General features: G+C 38.3%; 1 protein-coding gene across 1 annotated transcript; it reads left to right on the top strand.

The window, feature by feature from the left end:
* The first annotated feature begins 6,506 nt into the window (after nt 1–6,506).
* LOC124290358 (A disintegrin and metalloproteinase with thrombospondin motifs 20-like) lies at nt 6,507–7,829 on the top strand. The gene has a single exon (XM_046727065.1). It carries the CDS (start codon nt 6,669–6,671, stop codon nt 7,644–7,646), a length of 978 nt encoding a protein of 325 aa, XP_046583021.1. The 5' UTR covers nt 6,507–6,668; the 3' UTR covers nt 7,647–7,829.
* The last annotated feature ends 7,199 nt before the right edge of the window (nt 7,830–15,028 follow it).

The raw sequence follows: 15,028 nt of genomic DNA, 5'->3' as shown, positions 1-15,028 counted from the left end.
CATGGGTGATCCCAGGGTCTCGGTTACAAGATCAAGGTAGAGTTACGGTGTAGGTACTTTATGGTAAGTTGTGTCTGTTTAATCAAGTAACAGATGTTCCTTTTGCAATTTTAAGCATTTTTGTAGGGAACACATTAAGAACATAACGAATTAAAAATACACTGATACCAGAGGAATGAAATATGATTATTAATTACTAAATATACATCTTCATTAATCCACGATGATGGTAGCTGCAAAGCTTTAGTAAATATAAATCTTAAAACAGCAATAAAAATGAACCTTTGTGAACATTCGTCCACTTTACAAATATCATGTAAGCTGTGCCCTAACATGAAAAATCTATATGTACGTTAGTGAATATGGACAAAGTACCACATACGATACACAGATCCAGGTACAACATCTTGTTTGACATATTAGTTGGCCACGTGCTTGTTGTACAACTCTAATCTCAGCATCTGAAAACATGACATTCCCACTTAAGGTAAACACCCAACCATTCTTCTCATGCTGTCGGGACTATTAACATTTACATAAAGATGAACCGTAAACTTAATATATAGAGAATCTCACCCGAGTGTCTTTTGATATCAAATATATCACCACGAGTTGATAAAGTAACAAATATCCAAGGCTTGCCGAGGATATTTTTACTTTTATCGACGAGTGTTGATATATTTGATATCAGAAGACACGAGGGTGAGATTCTATTTATCATAAAAAATCACTCTTCATTAGTTTTCAATGACAAATGTACATCTCTGAATACAGTACTGCCATTAGATTTGCAGTGCAGCTATGTCATAGCATTGTGACATCACAGCATTGTAAGGGCATTGTGCAAAATCTGCTGTCAAAACGATGTCTCCTAGGAGATATCGTCTGATCTCACACAAGCGATATCTCCTGTGGAACACAGCTTTGGATGATAAACACCTATATCGTGATCAAACAGCACTTGTAAACAATTTTCATATTATTCCATTTTTGGTACACAAGCTTTCACTTTTTAATCCACATAACAAAATTGATTGATGTTCTTTATTCGTATACTATGTTCACGGTGTAAGAAGCTATACCGGATATATCAGAAGTGATCATCCATAAAGTTTGGTCATCTCTCACTGAACACAGTCTAAGCTTTGGTACACCCAATAAACAGTACCTACAAATTACCACTCTTTCATAGATAGTAGGTCATACATGCATAAAGTTCTGTTCGACTATTGGAAAGTTGAAAGTTATTTTTATTTTAATCACTAAATACACTTGATTCCATGTTCATCACTTGATTGTCTTGTTTACCTGTGACATCTTTTTTGTCAGGAACTGTTTGAGTGAGTGAGTGAGTGAGTTTAGTTTTACGCCGCGTTTAGCAATATTTCAATCAATATCACGGCGGGGGAACACCAGATATGGGCTTCACACATTGAACCCATGTGGGGAATCGAACCCGGGCCTTAGGCGTGACGAGCCAACGCTTTTACCACTAGGCTACCCCACCGCCCCAGGAACTGTTTGACTGATGGGTGTTACCAGTAGGGCAGGACATGCTTCCCCCTTTTACAGACACCTGGTGTCATCACTGATTACAAGTAATTTTCTATATTGAAATATCTTTCGGTGCATGCTTGCGATCGTTTATTCTCTGGCATTGTCGTTGTATGTACGTTTATGCGATTCGTGAACATATCGTTGTTTACGTGAATCAGATTTGTTAGATGTGATTGCACTGCTATATATATGAGATAACATGCAGGCCTTTAATGTATAAGGGTTTCATTACAAATGCCCGACCACATTGGGCGTGGCAATAACACATACACAAACCTGCGATTATAATTTAAACAGAATTGGTATCAATGGTCACCTGAACTGTTCAAATGTTTTGTTGGTTTGTTTGTTAACACCGCTCTTAGCAAAATTCTAACTATATGGCGGCGGTCTGTAAATATTCAAGTCTGAACCAGAACATACAATGATCTACATCATGAGATCGATCTACGCAATGGGGATACGATGCCTGACCACCCGATCACATTGATTGCCTCTTGCGTCAAGTATGGGTTGCTGAAGACGAATGCAGGGGCGGTGGGGTAGCCTAGTGGTTAACGTGTTGGCTCGTCACGCCGAAAACCCGGGTTCGAATCCCCACATTGGTAAAATGTGTGAAGCCCATTTCTGGTGTCCCCCGCCGTGATGTTGCTGGAATATTGCTAAAAGCGGCGTAAAACCAAACTCAGTCAGTCAGTCAGTGAAGACGAATGCTAACCCGAATTTGTTCTGTTTGAACACGGGAATGCAAGCGCGGTTGCTCCTGAATTGTTTATTTTTCAGTAAGAGGGTCTATTGTTATTACTCAAATCAGTAATAAAGTCTTCTAGAATGGAATAAACGTTCTCTCTGATATGGTATTTCATGTTATTTATTGCTCTGTTTCTTATACAACTGAATTTCTCAGTTCTTGAAGCTTTCTTTCTCATTCTGTCCCGTTTTCTGCATTCCTGTCTCAGCACATTTTAGTGGTGGCAATTATGTCTGTCGAAATATAAGTATCCCTGTGATCGCTAACGGTCTTATCAAAGTCTTGAAACAGATATGTCATCAATTACTATTACAGAGTATATTAGCTTAGCAAAGGTGCGAGTCACTCAAGTTTGGTCTTTAATAACAAAATTCTGATTATTTATTTCCTTTTAAAAAGATGATTTGGAGTTTGTTAATGTTTACTTGAAAGGTTAAGTAAAGGTTATTTTCATTAACAATTAATAACAACAATCGTTATCGTACTAGAAGTATCTGGAGCTCTTTCTACACTTTGGTCTAAAGGTTGCTGTAGTTCTTATACTCATGTGTTTCAACATAATATTAAGGGTTTTCGTGGAAGAAATATCTTCAAATGAATAATATTCGTCATGAATAATTTTCTTGGTCCACCATCTTTTTAAAGGGAAATTGTTGACTGACAAATGTCATGACCCCTTCCCCAAAACAATTTTGTTTTTTCTGACCGGTTCGCGGGAATTATCCCATAAAAGATCGGTGTCGTTCACAATCTCACTAAGGTGTGTTTAAGTAAAACATATTATGTGATATTTACTCACGTCACTTAGCTTGTAGAACATACTTTATGTATTATTTGGAATATATTTAGTGCTTGATCAGTCATGGTTCAATAAGAGAGAGAAAACTGTTGGAATTATGCAACTGGTATTGCAGGAAGCAAATACAAGCATACACACAACACGAATTGCATTCAGTTTTACACAAAACGTACAGCTTTCTAAATTCGTTACAAAGAAACCTTGGATATATAATTGCATGAAGCATTGATAGACCGACGTTTTGATAAACATAACAAAAACAACAAATAAAACAATTGGAACTCCCTATCGCCACACGGTATTGTGTTAGATCATTACGTATATGACAAGGGTTGACAACAACATGTAGTGATATTATCCGTGCAGCATTTACATTATATGAAGGCAGTAAACAGTAACATTACATTGTACTACACATTTCGATGCCTGTATTTAGGGAAGACCTGGTGTAGAGTAGAAGTGTTTTGCAGACAGAGGACAACTTTGGAAACAGTAAAGATACAAGAATAACATGAAGAAAAGTTACAAAAATGAGTATATATAAACAAGAAAATATAAACAGATTGCGACGACGGCGTAGTCTGGATAATATTTACAGTTTTGTATGAATATATACTAAACTATGGTTTTAATATTAACATCACATATTGGGTCTGTGAAGTGGGGTAGTGGCATTGAAATTAAAAATAACATTCGAAACACATTTGTGATTTTGAAATCATTTTTCTTATAAAATTTGGTGTAGAAGCACGCAATTTTAGATAAACTATGTTTCTTATTTAAAACAGCATCCTGGGCGTTTAGTAAAATCATGTTATGCTCCCAAGATGAAATGAGAAATATCAGCTACAATATATGGAGTTCAGTCAGGTTATTTAATCAATGAGATAAATGCCTGGCCATGGAACCTGCACCACTTCCCTTCAGCTGACACGTTGTTATAGAAATGAAACATAATCGATGGAGGTTGGTTCAAGATGGGACTTCAGTCATTGCTGTGTCTTGTGTAAATGCGAATTGAAAATGACAGTTCGCACCCTGTGACGTTTAAGATTTTATGAGGAATATCGATTGGGCAGTCAAGTAGAAAACATTGCTCGTTAAATCCATCCTCAGTCGGCATTTCACCCATGAAGTGCCATTCATCCATATTGTACAATGTTTCGGAACAGCTCCTAAACTATTCCACCGAATTTCGTGAAATTTGGCATGCACCTTCCACCAGTAGTATACACCATGGGGGCACGGGATGAGGGACTTCCCAGGGCTCAATTTTTAAACTAACTAACGGGATCAGCTTGTCAGGATCGCTAACTTGGTTGACAAATGTCACCGTATCCCTGTTGTGTAGATTGATGTTCATGCTGTAGGTCACTGGATTGTCTGGTCCAGACTCGATTATTTCCATAAAGCTAGAATATTGCCGAGTGTGGCGTTAAACAACCACCCAACACATTTTGAGGAGGCCACTGATATCATGTACATTTCTTGATGACTGTTCGTTTACACAATTAGAACTGACGTCCACTTCTTGTGAATCCATTGGAGTGTAATTTCATAAGTACAAATTCGTATCCCTCTGTGTTATAGTATGACCAGAAATTATTGAGAATTTTAGGAATATGTTTAATTGGATTTCTAGTTTAAACAACCTTGACCAGCTATCAAGTGCTTGGTTTCATTCAAGAGTGACAACTCCCTTAATCCTTTTTCATTAGTTTGTGAAGAGTTATCCCCCTTTGTTTACTTGCTAGCAGACGACAATTTCAGTGAAGAGGAAGTTGATTTTAGAGTATCATAACAAGGACATCAGATCAGCTAAAGTGATTTCAAGTAGAACAGGCATCCCTTTGTCCACTGTTTATCGTGTTTTGAAAAATATTGCAAATGGATATGGCATTGAGCACCAGGGAGGCGCAGGTAGGCCCAGAAAATTGACTGTCGGTGACAGGAGGCGGCTGGTATTCTTGTTGCAAAAAACAAACGAAGGAGTTTAGAAAACTTAAGGCTGGATATGATTGATAGAGGAACTGTGGCTGTCTGTAAGGAGACAATTAGAACTGTGCTGCATGCAATGGGTTGGCAGAAAAGTCGAGGAATTCCATCACCGATCATGAAACCCGAACAAAAGGAGCGAAGGTTGTACTGGTGCTTACAGCATAGAAATTTTAACTGGGACAATGTGATTTTCTCAGATGAAAGTTCTGTGTGGCTGTTTCCTAATACACTGAAATTCTGGACCAAACAAACTGAAAAACCTTTGTATCAGCGCCCAAAGTACAGTCCGAAATTTAACGTGTGGGGTGGCATATCTGTGTTAGGGGCAACGCACCTCTGTGTGTATTTGAAGGAGTATGAACAGTGAGTGGTACACAGATATTCTCGAGGGATATTTACTTCCATCTGCTCACGTGTTCTATGGAAAGTTTTTGATTTTCCAGCAGGACAACGACCCAAAACATCGTTCAAAGCATTCACAGGCCTGGTTTCGGGACCCAAAATATGACATTATTAGATTGGCCAAGCTATAGCCCTGACCTAAATCCAATAGAAAATGTTTGGGGACTTATGAAGGAAAGTGTCAATAAGAAAAATCTGACAAATATTGCTGAAATGAAATCAGAGGTGGTCCGATATTGGGACAGCATGGACCACGACTTTCTAACTTCTTTGATCAGTAGTATGCCCCGCCGCATTGAAGCCTGCATGGCTGCCCATGGTGACTTGACAAAATACTAACTGTTCACCTGTCTTTGAATCTGGGGTTATGTTCTGCTAATATTCACATTTACTACGTGAGTAATGATTAGAAAAATTAAAAAATTACAATCTTTAAATTCTCAATAATTTCTGGTTGTTAAGGGATCAAAGTGAAGTTAGGGTTTAACTTTTGTGACAGCTTGTCTTGGTTGTAAAGAATTCTATCTGAACTGCACGTCTAGTTTTAGTCCACTTTGTTTTGAATTGTGATTCGCTTAGTCGCTCATGTGGAAACGTTTATAATACTCGCCTAACCACTTAGTCAAACTTCATGGATAGATAGAGGGCAGCTGGTGACTTTCAGAACCTTTGTAAATTCAACAAAACAATGTTTCAGAATTGAAATGTTTATAAGAACGTTAGTTGAAGTTACACTTAATGACTTTGTTGGCTTGTTGAATTATTCATTCGGGTCGGGTTTAATAAGTGCATGTGACCGCTGTTCACATTTGTACATAATCTGGTATTTGAAAGAACATTTGGTCGGGTGTACACGTTTCAGGTTAGACATGACGAATCAAATCGAGGAATTACGTTTGGATCGTTTGTTGTTTTGTGTTACATGGGCTTATGCTCTTGGATTTTACCGAAACAGCAGAGAAAATGTGCACTGACAGTTTATCCTTTGTTGAAAAGGGGGTTAAATTGTCAAATGCTGAAATCCTGTCCACACACGCAAGTGGGCTCATAACCTGTGGACGCTACTGCCTTGGGAAAAGATATTGTGTGTCATTTAACTATGATCCAGAAAACCATCAGTGTGATCTCAACTATAAGTCATCTGATAGCACAGACGCACACATGGGAAGTTTTTCAAGCTTTCTGTTCTCGGACATTCAACATTGGCCACAGCGACTGTCTGCTATGTGCTCCAATCATGTGTGTCCTCTCAATACCATTTGCATTCCTGAAGGAGAACCAGTTTGTAAGGTTTCTGGTTGTTTAATGTCTGATCTCCCTGCCATTCCCCATGCAGTTTTAAATACCACAGTATCGGCTCGGGAGCTTCCTATAGGAACTGTTGTGAAGTATGTATGTGAATCCGATTTCTACCCAGAAGCCACTGCGTCATGTGGACTGAGTGGAAATTGGTCGTACACAGGTTGTCGTTTAGCTGTACCATCATCCTGTCTTGAGGTGAAGCAGTGTGGGCCGGCCAGTGTTGATGGGGAGTACTGGATCAGGTTGCCTAACTTCGATTTCTATCCAACTCGCATCTACTGTCACAATATGACAAGTGGGGAGCCTGAGGAATTCCTGACACTTCACCATGAAAATTATGGTATTTTCCCCAGTAAGACGAACCTACGTTGCATGGGAGAAAGAAATTTGTATCACACTTGTGAAGGGCGTCAAGGTGAAGTATGGTTCTCTAAAATTAAAGTTGATCCTGTCACAATGTACGTTTCTGTTGATGACACCAAGTATGCAAACATTTCACAAACACCTCCAAAGTACGGATATGCGAGGGATTGTTATGGTACCCATGAAGATTTGAAGGTCAGGTCTTGTGGAACAAAAGGGGAATTCATCATCGATCTCCGAGGAACAGGATGGATCATCTCAAGAGACCAGCAGTGGGAAGTTAAAGGCTTTAAATCTGCTATGGAGACTTTATCAAGGAGTTCGGAGGGAGCTGTTATTCATCTCAAATGTGGCGGTTTTGTAGGAGGTTGTATTCCCAAGGGCAAGTTGGCGTTAGTACCGAATGTGCTGGACAATATCACTGAAATATCAGTTGTCAAGTACCAATGTAACTGGCGAAATGAAATACGTTAAACGTTCAATTAATTGATCATTCTAAACCATATCCGTGCCCCAATAAAGACCAAAACATGGTCAATTTTCAGAGGGTCTGTAGGGGAAATGCAAACGTCAAACGATGATCATACCCACCGTTGTTTTTCTCTTAACAACTTCAACAGAAGATGTCATTTTTTATTTATCGATTGTGATCCCATTTTTCTCAGTTACCGTGGCAATGTACAGTTATGTATTTCTATTAATATTTGAAAGCACGTTTATAATAATTGCCTTAACATTTTGTCATACTTTAGGAAAGGTTTTATGTGTTTAATCAAAGGTGCCTTCAGCGGATATTAGCATTTGCATGGAAGACATTTAGAACATAGCTGATTAAAATACATTGATACCAGAGTATCACTAATATTAACATGTTTGTCACGTGACCTCTACATCACCTGCAACGTCTTATGATTTCAAAAATGTAATTATGAATTATGCAAAACCAGTTCCCCGAATCTCGTTCATTTCTTGTGAATACAAATTTGTGTCAGGGCGAAAACGTTTGTTTCATGTATGATATATCATATGCGTATTTTGAGTTTATATGAATTTTCTTTGTTTTGATTGTGCATGTTTCAGATGTTTGAACCTTAAAGTTAACCATATTAATTATTACATTTATGTGTTGAAAGATGATTCTGACAAATGCTCTACATATGTTTCGATTTTTGCCGTATTTTGGGGTTTTATTGTTGTTGTCATGGTTTACTGTTTGAAAACTGTTGACGTGGCTGCTATATTTGACATGAAACATAAACGGTTATTTAATTTGTACTTTGAAATAACACAGTGTTTTGTGACATTGATAACACAAATAAAACTCGAAACATATTTACAGCTTAGAATATTATTTTGTGAATATGCATTGGTGTAATAAACAAGTAATTACGTCTGGCTCAGTTCAAGTTGTGAGTTGAAACTTGCAGACTTTCTGTTTCTTCAGTGCGATTCAGACATGTATAGGCGGGTGAAGAAGTGGGTTTTGGTTCAACGTTACGAATATTTCTGTATTAATGAAAATCTGGAGGAGGTCTCGAAGTAGCATAGGGCCAAGAAATATACTTGTACGCCACTGGCAATGTCACCAACAAACCAAGACTGAAAATCAGAGCGAATGTGGGAACCTAGCTCTCTATGAAAAGTAATGCTTTCTTGGACATCTAAATTTAGTGAAGGACACACCGTGTCCAGTGTGGCGTTTAATATTTTTGTAATACACAATGCCATTTTAGAAAGTGGTCAAATGTAACATATGTTATATTTGGGATTACGCTTTCTTCGTAAAGTACAGATTCTAGTACATATGTTACATTTGACCACTTTCTAAAATGGCATTGTGTATTACATAGCTTTCGGCCGTGGGAGCCGTGCCAATTAACACTTATCAGAGGGGTACACAAAGTCCGCAGTCTAGACTACCAGTTGTCCGACTTCCATTTTTGTGGAAGCCGCGGTGGCTGAGCGGTCCTCGCGTCTGACTTTGTGTGCTGGAGATTAGGTGCCTGACTCTGAGGGTGTTAGTTCGAATCCCGGATGGGACTCAACCCAAAAAGTACTAGAATCTGTACTTTACGAAGAAAGTGTAATCCCAAATGTAACATATGTTACTTTTAATATTTTGCTACAACTATCTTGCATTGAGTAAAACTGCTCTTATGTTTTAGCGTCTTTTTGATGTTGCATTTTCGTGTTGTGTAGAATATCGAATTTGTAGAGAAAATATGGTTTTCATTTTGAAAGGACGTCTGGGTGTTCAGACATATCAAGTTATTCTCAGAGATATCAAGTTATTATTACTGTTTTTATATAAACCGTTCTTAAAGTCCTTTTATATCACTCGATGTCAGCTCCATGGAGGAGCGAGCGCTCTGTGTAGCACAGGGACAAGAAACATACTTGTACGCCATTGGCAATGTTACCAACAAGCCAAGACTGAAATCAGGGGGAATGTGGGAATCTAAGTCTCAATGAAAAGGTATGCTTTCTTGGACATCTACTCAAGAACATACCGTGGCCAGTGTGACTTTAAGGTTTAGCAACAATTGTCTTGCAGTGAGTAAAACTGCTCTTATGTTTTGGCGTCTTTTTGATGTTGCATGTTCGTGTTGTGTAGAATCTCGAATTTCGAGGACGTAATGAGACATATGAGCTACCTATATAATGAGCACACTCGGGTTATTTAATCAGTTTGATAAATGCCTAAAACATGGATCGTTTTGGGCTTTTTTCAGCTGACAAAATATAATCGAACTGACATGTTATTTAGAGCGTCGGTAAACCTAACTATTGTAACTCACTTAAATAGATGTAAAGCATATCGACGAAGGTGGGTTTAACATATGCCTTCATTCGGTGTTGTTCCTATCCTTTGATGCAAGCGTTGTTTTCTAAATGACCTTGATATAAAGGTATTGCAGAAAAGAACCGCTTAGTATTTTGCACAGTAAAGTGACCAGAACGGAATGCTTCTGCCACAGCAGGATGTTTGTTTCCATGTTCACACATGCCTCGCAAATACACAGGTGTCTATAGAGCATAGTTTGTGTGGTCCAAAGCAAAAAACAGTGGAACAAGCTTTTGTCAGAGATTCAAAGTACAAATAAAAGTTGGCTTCCCTCAAAGACCGCACAAAGGATAACATGCAGAGCTCCAATTCCAATGCCGTGTCCTTGTAATGAAACACTGGATGTTCGTGTTCTGTTGCTAGCTAGACACCAGGGGCGCGTTGTTCAGCAAAAGTTTGCAAGCTTCGCTGCGCTACGCTGCCTGCTTTCCCGTGCAACGGACTGCTGTGTGAGCGCTTCATTCAATATGGCGTCGTCCAATATAAACACATCACCGATACTAGCCACACTTTTGGCACACGAAGCTGCAGAAGATATTCCATGCAATGATTTTGAATTGTATGCGCAACATTAAAAACTTGTCCCTATTGGTCACAGAAGAGCAGACAAGTTTTCTCTGTTACCTTGCAGAATGACATGCCGTGACGCCATTTTGAATGTCGCTCGCTTACGCAGGAAGCACCTCTCTCAGTCGCTGCACGCCGAAGCGCTGCGATGCATGCAGCGAGGCGTTGTTCAGCCAATAGAAGCGCAGCGCTGCACAGCGTATCGGCTAAACAACGCGCCCCAGGTACAAAATACCAGAGGATTTTCACCATTGTCAGCTGTTTCGGTGTACTTCTCATAAAGCTTGCAGGTTGTACAAAGCAGCAGCAATCCCTGCCAGTACAAGAGCTTGTGTCCAACCACTTCCACTTGGCCGTCTCCAATGGTTTTCAATACTGCCATCTCAATGTAGACCACCCAACATCACAACCATCAAATCCCATCACCTGCTTCGGGCCACTTCCACTGAATCTGTTTTGCAAATGTAAACAAAGGTTGATCGAAGGTAATGATTGGTATCTGACCTTCATTCAAGAGAAGAACAACATCTCGAACAACGTCCATGGAGTGTTTGATCATGGTAACTGAGTGAGCACTTTCATGGAATAAAGGAAGAAGAACAGAAGATGTCAAGAAGATATCCTTTGAACTTTGGTTTTGTGCATGATATGCAGCTCAAGTAGAGTTCAATGTTTCACTTCGATGGGAGTTTTCCAGAAACTGTTGGGGGTGCTTTAGCCACATATATTCGTTATCTAAGTTTGCACCCAAGTCAGTTTCCTTCAGAAGTGAAGTGTTCTTTTTTGGAATAGTGGCATCTTTTACAATACAATTTTACTTCTATTGTATGTTTATGCAAATACATACCTTTTTGTCACGAGTCCATTTCTCTGTTGCAACGTCTGCTGGCGGTCATTTGAAGTAGATAATATTTTTCAATGAATGCTTTTAAACAGGAAAAGAAACAAGTATCATAAAAATATCTATTTTTCGATATTTTGAACACTTAAAGATCTATATTAGACATGCTATTTTATTTTGATGCACATGTGCCAATTTGAAGAAATATTGAATGCCTCCTTATCTTAAAATACTTCCCACACCTAAGCAATCATCTGAGCCAAATATGGTGCTTTTATCACAAAATGCACAATTCTTAAGAAATGTCTAGCTCAGCAGCCTAACTATAATGAATGCTTTTGAAACCAATAGTTAACAGCCTGTGACCTTAGGATTTTATTTAGAATATCAATTGTGCAGTCACGTAGAACACTTTGCTTAGTATCAACTCCCATTAGGTGCCATTCTTCCGTAGTGTGTAACGTTTTGGAACATCACACAAGGACTGTTCTCTCTTTAAGTATGTAGGAGCCTTTTGAGAAGACAATAGACTGATGACTATAGTGACAAACCGTCATAACTGCAAACTGACAGTAGATTGTGAAAACATAAAGCTTTCACTTTTCACAACAATTGTCACGATTTCAGGTTTAGGCAAACCTGTAAACAAGATAATTTATCCCCAGAAATGTGCATGAATTCTACAGCGCCCCTCACATGCATACCTCACATTACGTCAAGGAGACGCGCCCCTCTGATTCGTTGAAATTTCGTTCGCGGGAGAGAATTGTGCACTCTTGTCAAAAAGGTCGATTTAAGTTAATTAAATGAATAGTTTTAATGACGGGGTTTCATTTATAACGATGCCAATAAATGATTTATGTATTTGTACCCCCCTTGAGTATATATGTGATCTTTAACTGACGTGGGGAACATTTTAATATTTGATGCCTCAGCGACAGAAATGATGCATGTGTATATCGACTTGTACCATACGTTCCCTAATATTTTCAGGTCAACAAAACAGCGCTATGTTTATAGTACTCAAAAGAATACAAGCGGCAGTAGGGGTGTGAGGCCAAACGTTTATTTCAACCGTGAGATGGGCTGAAAGAACATAACGAAAAAAGACAGAATCTAATATACTGAGGGAAAAAATAAGGGATCACATGAAAGAACAAGTGTTCCTTTATGTTTTTCCAAGGTTTCTTCACAAGCTTTGTATCGCATAGCTAGTGAAGAAACCTGTAAAAAAAATAAGGGAACACTTGTGCTATCATGTGATCCCTTATTCTTTCCCCTCAGTATATATATATGTACACACGTATAAATTACTCGTTAAGTCTATAACACATCTCAGTTTAAAATACATCGGTTTAAAGGCGAGTAGCCTAGTGGTTAAGGCGTTCGCACGTCGCTCGAAGGCCCGAGTTCGGTTTCCATTTCCACTTATGCAACTGTATAATGGGCCTGTGGCCCCTTTTCTTGAATAAACCAATTATTATAATCACAATGTGTGAAGCCCTTTTCTGGTGTCCCCGCCGTGATATTGCTGGAATATTGCTAAAACCGGCGTAAAACCATACTCACTCCGTTATTCTGCGTTCCCCTTTGTGTGAAAGCACCACATGTATTTATTGTGGAACACCGGGTGTCGTCACTGATATCCAGTTATCCATTCATATTTCGTCTTATACACCCATACAGTGGCATCTGTTTGGGGAGGTACCTGAGACTGATTATTCTCTGGCCAAGCCATTTGGGGTCCAAAAGAATCAAGCTCCACTGGGTATCAACAGGGACCTTGTACAACCCCCAATATATAAAATCAAGACAATATGTAAAAACTGACGCAAAAAGTAAAAACCTAACGCAAACGTAAAAAATAACGCAATATGTAAAAACTTAAGGCAAAATGTAAAAACAACTTTTGACGCAATATGTAAAAGATTAACAGAATATTTTAAATCCAGCATTTTTGTTGTTTTTAAGTCTTGGTGACTGAAATTCATTTTTTTTAGAAACTTTACATTATTGTTTTTCAAAATAACTAAGATATTGCAATATTTCTCTCAAACTTAACCTCATTTCTAATTTAATTGAAATCTGATCTACAGGGTCATTAAACATCAAAGTAAAGCCGATAATAGTATAATATACATGTACAGAGATACTTGATATCATAATCTATATTCGACAGTATTCAAGGAAATCATTTTATTCTTCATAGTATTTTTACGTAAATGGTCATATGGGTTGTATTTATTATGTCCTTTTCAAGGAGAATTTACCATTTGTCCTTTTCTTATTCCACAACGCGCATGTAGCGCAAAGTTGGGGATATAAAATTACCATCCGTCAATCTGTCCGTCCAAACAACTGGTTAGCGCGATATCTCAAGAAGTAGTTCGTCAATTTTTAATGATATTTGATACGATAACCAAGGTTCAACTTCAAATTCTGCAGATATCAGGGTTTTATTTTATTTTTCATCTTTTCCTTTTCAATGTTACGGTTGAGAGAACAGTTTGTTCAGATTTGTCCTATTTAGTGGTGAAATAATAACAAATTATTTTCCTTTTTGGAAATTAATGCATTAGTTACTTTTCTTGGTAGACAGACAAACAGTTGTTGCTTTTAATCCCACCTCAAAATTAAAAATCCCAACACTTTGAATGAATTCTAGAGAAAATATCATATTTATCATCATGTATTTACTTATATTATATTACTCCAAAATGTGGAAATTACTGTATAAGTATAAATATGTCGCTGGACACAAATATCTTTGATTTAGAAGTGGTAAATCCATCCTACAGTTTAAGGTAATAAGGACATGCAAGGAGCATCGCAGGGATTTGGGTATTTCCATTCTAATCATATCTGATTTCCTTCAATCTAGTCACAGCTGATATTGCTGTCGGGCGGTGGGGTAGCCTAATGGTTAAAGCGTTCGCTCGTCACGCCGAAGACCCGGGTTCGAATCCCCACATGGGTACAATGTGTGAAGCCCATTTCTGGTGTCCCCCGCCGTGATGTTGCTGGAATATTGCTAAAAGCGGCGTAAAACCAAACTCAGTCAGTCAGTCAGTGATATTGCTGTCAATGAAATCGAGCAATACCAGAGACATTTGAGATTGGTTCCCGATGTTGATCGCTCAAATTTATTGTATTTAATGCAATGTAAGTAATATGGAATAGTGATGTAAATTGGTAACATGACTCGCTGTTCAAGGTATCAGAAAACTAAATCCATCAAAAATGTCAATGCCAAGATCAATGACACCTGCATAGAATTGCAAAATCACAAACCACGGCAAAGAAATTAAAATCGTAAATCGACATTCATGTGATGAATTGACGTAGCATCAAACATCTCAGTATAATTAATGTTTTGAATAGCTGAAACATTGCTGAAAAAGTATTTAACCATATTAACTCACTCACTCACTCACTTTCGGGCCATATGCCGATCACCTGGTTCTCACGGTTGTATAAAGAATCTTTGGAGTAGAGTTCAGAATCTTTGATGTAAACGGAGCAGTGACGCAAGTTCTCCCCAAAGAGATTCTACCAGGACAGTCCAGTGATATATCTTGGCTACTTTCCTGGAAATGAAGGGAG

This window comes from Haliotis rubra, unplaced genomic scaffold (genome assembly GCF_003918875.1).
Source record: "Haliotis rubra isolate DU_JTF1 unplaced genomic scaffold, ASM391887v1 Scf462, whole genome shotgun sequence".
Taxonomy (NCBI): domain Eukaryota; kingdom Metazoa; phylum Mollusca; class Gastropoda; order Lepetellida; family Haliotidae; genus Haliotis; species Haliotis rubra.
This window is presented reverse-complemented; position numbering and strand designations above follow the sequence as displayed.